Source organism: Limulus polyphemus, unplaced genomic scaffold (genome assembly GCF_000517525.1).
Source record: "Limulus polyphemus unplaced genomic scaffold, Limulus_polyphemus-2.1.2 Scaffold4833, whole genome shotgun sequence".
NCBI lineage: Eukaryota > Metazoa > Arthropoda > Merostomata > Xiphosura > Limulidae > Limulus > Limulus polyphemus.
Genome location: NW_013670443.1, coordinates 53,423 through 59,652, shown reverse-complemented (window position 1 = coordinate 59,652; position 6,230 = coordinate 53,423). Strand labels below are relative to the sequence as shown.

The window sequence follows — 6,230 nt, the reverse complement described above, 5'->3', positions numbered from 1 at the left end:
ACAAACTATGATATTACAGATGATAGATTGTTTGTTTGTTATGGATTTCGCGCAAAGCTACACGAGGGCTATCTGCGCTAGCCGTCCCTAATTTAGCAGCGTAAAACTAGAGGGAAGGCAGCTAGTCATCACCACCCACCGCCAACTCTTGGGCTACTCTTTTACCAACGAATAGTGGGACTGACCGTCACATTATAACGCCCCCACGGCTGAAAGGGCGAGCATGTTTGGTGGGACGGGGATTCGAACCCGCGACCCTCAGATTGCGAGTCGAGCGCCTTATCCACCTGGCCATGCCGGGCCTTATAGTCAATCTAACTCTGAATATTGCTGTCCGTAAAAATAAATAAAACGTGTATAGCATCTATTTTTTTATTTCACCAGTGCTCATATACCTTTACTGCCTTTAAATAATCGTGTGGGTCTTTTTATACACTTGGCTTACTGCAGCTTAAAGCAAGAAAGCTGCAGGAATTCTTTATGTGTTATATATGTGAGAGAGAGAGTGTGTACAGTTGTAGTGATTAAACTATTTTATGCAAATATATCAGACTATCACGGTTTCCTTTTTGTTTATTTAATTTGCCATGAAATATGTATTTTTTGTAGGTAAAGTGTTTTCACTCATGGCAATGTGTGAGTCTGCCATCCCCGTACTTGGTACAGTTATATGGTCACAGGTTTATAACAACTCGCTAGAGTTCTACCCAGGACTCACGTATCTCGTTTGTGCTATAGTATTAATTATACCGTTGACCATTTTCATGTAAGTACACACATTGTTACATTTCAGTGAGTATTAATGTTGAATGCAGATATTACCGATCTCGTGTAACAAATAACCTTTATGTTATGGCTGTTTGTAGTAGAATGTGTAAAAAATATATGTATATATACATACCATCTAACGGTTTCCAGCCCATTCAATTTACTTCATACTTTTTATATATGTTTAATCCTATTTTTTCGTTGTTACATGGTATAACAATAAGCTAATGTGTTTTAAGACGTTTAAAGTTTTAAAGTATATAAAGAGTGATACTGTTTTATTGAACAAGGCTTAAGCTGTTGTTTGAATAGTAATTTTCACAGTTGTAAAATCCGCTTATCTCTCAATGGCTCAGCTTTTTCTGTCCTTAATTTACATTCAAATGATGTCTTTACATTAAATTACATGCAAAATAAGGTTACGTTTCATTTAATTAAGGATTTTTATAATTCATATAAATTTCAGCCATATCGAACTGAAAAGTCTGTGATTTATTATAAAGTGCCTCACATAATTAGGAAAAATTATCAAGAATTTAAGAAAAATCTTTAATTTTTCAGATGCATGATATTAAAATATTTTCTAAATCGTTTATATTTTTATTGGATGTTGTCCATATGACTAATAATTTATTTTCTTTTAAAATATCAACAACAATATGCGCATTTACATAAGACTATCACGATGCCTTTATTTGTTTCCGCTCGATGAATGTAAACGGTTTCTAAATGATTTATATCTTGAGGTTTGATTTTAAAGTCGCTTGTTGTATCTGAAAAAAAATGTTTTAACAGTTTTAGAGTTATATACCGTATATTCTAAGATTTTAGGGAAAAGTTATTAAAGTTATTCCATTTAAGAATATTCTTCCTCTACATGTCCGAACAGAGTTCTTCTCGATAGCTCAGAGGTAAATCTCTGGGTTTATCACGCTAAAAATTGAGTTTCAATACTTGCGGTGGGCAGAGCACAGATAGCCCATTATGTAGTTTTGCGCTTAACAACCCAAATGAAACCAAACTGAACAGAGCAATAGTCATGATAAACAGAGGAATGAAGGAATGCTTTATTTTGCTCCTTTGTTTTAAATTTTGTTTTCCAAACCTGAATCTAATCTTTGTTATATATATATATATATAAATATATATATATATATAGAGAGAGAGAGATATTTTCTCTCTCATGAATATTGCTATGTTGCTCTTTACATAACTTGCAATTTTTAGATAGCTAGGTAACGTTAACAATCCCGAAAATTATAAATATGTCTCAGGATTTATGCTCAGTTTAAAAGCAAGTGATAAGACTACTTGTTACAATTCGAATGTCTGACTGGATCATTAGTCAATACCACCAAGTTCTGATATTTCTTATAGATGGCTACTCTGCAGTCAAGATGTCTACCACACACTAGAAGAAGAAAATGATGTTAAAATTACACAGCTAAATGAAGTAGCCAATGCCGTTATTGGCGAGGAGAAGAAAGTTTAAACCCCCCCAAAAAATCAGTAAAAGATGGATCTAAATGTTTATTTTTAATGCAATTATCTATGTAATTAGAAGAAAAAAAAGCTTTATAAAGTATGAAAAATACGTAACAGTTATGAAATAGTGCATATGGTACGGAAAATAATATAATGTTGGGAAGTGTACATATATCTGATTAGGAACTAAAGGATATTAGAAAGCTTAATTATTTTATTTATATGAAATATTAAATTCAGTTTAGAAAATGTGTGCGTTTTTCAGCCAGATCAAAGATGTGAAAGAATGTACAAAGAAGTCGTTTCAAATTTACCATCATTGTATTATAATTTTTCAAAAATGTCAAAGCCATCAAATAACAATAGCTGTTTTAAATCTTATCTAATTTGTAGTTTGAAATAAACCCGAAAAAATTAATTATTGACAGATATTTAAATATTTCAGCAGAAAATGAGTTGTGCGCAAAGTTACAACCAGCAAGGTTACAATCAGCTAATGTATAAATGTGTACTGAACTCCTCTTGTGTTGTTTCTTTTGTGGAACGACGTTTTGGTCTCTGTATTGTATAAATGTGTACTGAACTTCTCCTGCGTTGTTTCTTGTGTGGAACGACGTTTTGGTCTCTGTATTGTATAAATGTGTACTGAACTTCTCCTGCGTTGTTTCTTGTGTGGAACGACGTTTTGGTCTCTGTATTGTGGTATTTATCAATAGCATTCGGCTGCAAGTTTGTGGACTTAAAATGCTAAACTACGGAGTTTAATTTTCGTGGTGAGCAGAGCGCAGGTAACCCTTTGTGTAATGTTGCGTTAAAACAAAGAAAAACAAAATACAAATTTCAACAGTACAACGTTTCCGCCGTCTGAAATGTCAACGAATCGTTACTGAGTCGTCGTGTGCTATTATACGGATTTTCATTGCTTCTCCACCGTTTTTATCTGTCACAAGTGTAATAACTCCTAAGTTAAACGTCAGCAGTGATATATATTTTCGTTCTGTAATACTTCAGTCGAGATGTTTATGTTTACAAGAGCCGTGTTAAATGATTGTGTGTAAATCTGCCCTTGTTGTTTTTGGCTCATATACTGATAAACTATTATAGCATATGTACTTAAAACAATCTACAGCCTTAATAAGCTAAATAGGGTTTGATACTTTTTAAGGCACATTCCTTGTATTTGTTTCTTTTGTCTTGTTTAAAGCTATATTGTTGATAAAATGTGAAGTTTATAATTTACTTGACAATTGTTTTAACTGTTTATTGAAATGAAAAACAAGAACAACATTTGCACTGATGGTTAAATAATAGAAAACTATGAGCCACCAGGAGGCATTATGTAAAGTATGTTATTTTCAATTATCATCTTCTATAAGAAACAACCAACCAACTCCGTAGTTACGATTTCGAGATCATTCATTCTAGAATTTCAGTTCAACTTCATTACTCCTTTATGTGACAAACATTGAGTACTAAAGACAAACTTAAATAAGTTAAGTTGAAACATGAGTATACATAAGGTATTAACTAAAGAAAACAGAAGTGTTTGAATAGTTTGACGATAGATGAGAATTACCCCTTCAAATAAACTTCATAGGTAAGTAAGTTTTCAAGTTTGAAGAGGTAATGCAAATACAGCTGAAAGAACACAATCTGTTATAATATGTTAATAAACGTTTACTGTAATGAATTTAAGAAACATTACCCATATAATTCATTTATTTAATTAAATCAAGATTTATAACTGATAAACTAATGTATATAACTTAGAATATTAAAGTAATTAACACTAAGAAGATTGTTTATTTAAGAATAAACTTGTATTTTGGAGCTATATCGACAAATAAGTAAAGCATAAGACACCTTGGCTTATTTACAGCGTAATAATTTTCTAATTATGTTATAACAATTTTAGCATTCCAGTTTTAATCTTAAAATTACCGATGTGCCTCACCAGCTTTTTAAATACCTTATAAACTATTCATGCATCAAACTCCTTTTGTTACGGGATCCTTAATAACACATGCATCAAACTCCTTTTGTTACGGGATCCTTAATAACACATGCATCAAACTCCTTTTGTTACGGGATCCTTAATAACACATGCTTCAAACTCCTTTTGTTACGGGATCCTTAATAACACATGCTTCACACCAAAATAATTGAACAAAAATACCATCAATATTATAGTTAATCCCAATAATTACTGCAGGATTCACCAGTGTATTTTATAGTTAATCCCAATAATTACTGCAGGATTCACCAGTGTATTTTATAGTTAATCCCAATAATTACTGCAGGATTCACCAGTGTATTTTATAGTTAATCCCAATAATTACTGCAGGATTCACCAGTGTATTTTACGTAGAAAATGAGTAATTTTATCTAATTTGTGGTCACTTCTCTATTATGAGTTTTGTTAAAAGCAAAAATATAAAATTTCTCAATATGATGGATATTGTCAACATTCGATCATGATACAATGTATTATTTGGATCTTACTGGTAGTGGACGGTACAGATACGTGTATGTAAGACAAGTCAACATTCAATCTCAATACAATGCATTATTTGGATCTTACTGGTAGTGGACGGTACAGATACGTGTATGTAAGACAAGTCAACATTCAATCTCAATACAATGCATTTGTAAGATCCAAATCATAAGTGAACGGTACAGGTGTGTGTGTGTAAAATATGTCAACATTCCTGTGTTAAGAGGAAATTTCAAGAGATATTAATCCTCAGATCTCTTGAACTTATATATATATGTTAAACATAAAATTATTTCATCATTTTATTTTTTAAGTGAAGCATATTTGATATTATTTGAGTACTCCAATACACGGTTTAAGATTTGTTTGGGATTTAACTGACATTAAGTCCTACGTTTTTTTACAATATCAAAACAAAGTGTCATAAACTTTCTCACTTAATTACAGTATAAAGAATGAACTATTGAAATGTACTATTGTTTTTTCAGGTTAAATGTTTTCCCAAAAATGGTTTTATTAAAACAGTGATTTCACACTAAGAAACACTGTGAAATCACAAGAGCGAAACAATTCCTAAGATTCCACTTTATCAAGTTGTTTTATTAAAACAAATATTGAATTCCACAACTGAGAAAAACAAGCAAATAATAAACTACGTACACAACTTAAATTTCACACACAATAAAAAGATTTAAGAAACTGTAGAAAATAAGCAACAATTTTAAATTGAGTGTGTATGGTAGAGAAGGGAATACAATATAAGGAAAGATCTTATACGAACCAGAAGTTTTTGAACGGTTGTGGCTCTATCAACAAAGCTCAAACTTAACTTTATCTGTTATCATAGAGTTTATTAGCTTAAACTAACTGTGGAACTAGTTAAGAAGATGTTAACGAACGTATTAGTACCTGAAATACAGTACTGTGCAAAAGAGTTAGGACAAGAGAATATTTTGTCATTCTTTCCATTTTGTGAGGTTAATACTTCCATGCCATTACAGAATGTAATTTTCAACACTATGGTAATGCTTCACTGATCCCTGGTGACAAGTTAATGAGGCAGGGTGAGAATACATATCATTCTTTAGAATTGCCATATACTTGTACCAAAGGCATGTCATAAGGGTTCTGCTTGAATGAACATACTGATCAAATTTAGAGTCTAAAATAACTGTCATGGTACCCCATGCAGTGTCTTAGCTATATAAAAATAAACTCCCAAGGAGTTAGCATATGGTACTAGTATATGCTAGAAGAAATCAATTTAATATCACTACACAAATAAACCTTGATAAAAAACAGTGTTTAACATTATATATTAAGTTTTGTTGTCATGCCACGGCCCAAAAAAGCGTAGAGAATTGTCAGTAGAGCAGAGAGTTCGCATAAAAGCTTTACGTGATGCTGGTTGGACTCTCCAACAAATTGCTGCAGACTTGAAATGCTCCGCAAACACAGTCAAATAGGAAAGGAAGAGGCAGAA

General features: G+C 32.0%; 1 protein-coding gene across 3 annotated transcripts in view; it reads left to right on the top strand.

Moving 5' to 3' along the window:
- Window positions 1-2,954, top strand: part of LOC106471752 (proton-coupled folate transporter-like) — a 22,424-nt gene extending 19,470 nt beyond the window's left edge. For all 3 annotated transcript variants that reach the window (XM_022400360.1, XM_022400358.1, XM_022400359.1), the window contains 2 exons: window positions 610-766; window positions 2,146-2,954. In XM_022400360.1, coding sequence (XP_022256068.1) covers window positions 610-766; window positions 2,146-2,260 — 272 coding nt within the window. In that variant the 3' untranslated portion in view covers window positions 2,261-2,954. The remainder of the gene's footprint in view (window positions 1-609; window positions 767-2,145) is intronic.
- The last annotated feature ends 3,276 nt before the right edge of the window (window positions 2,955-6,230 follow it).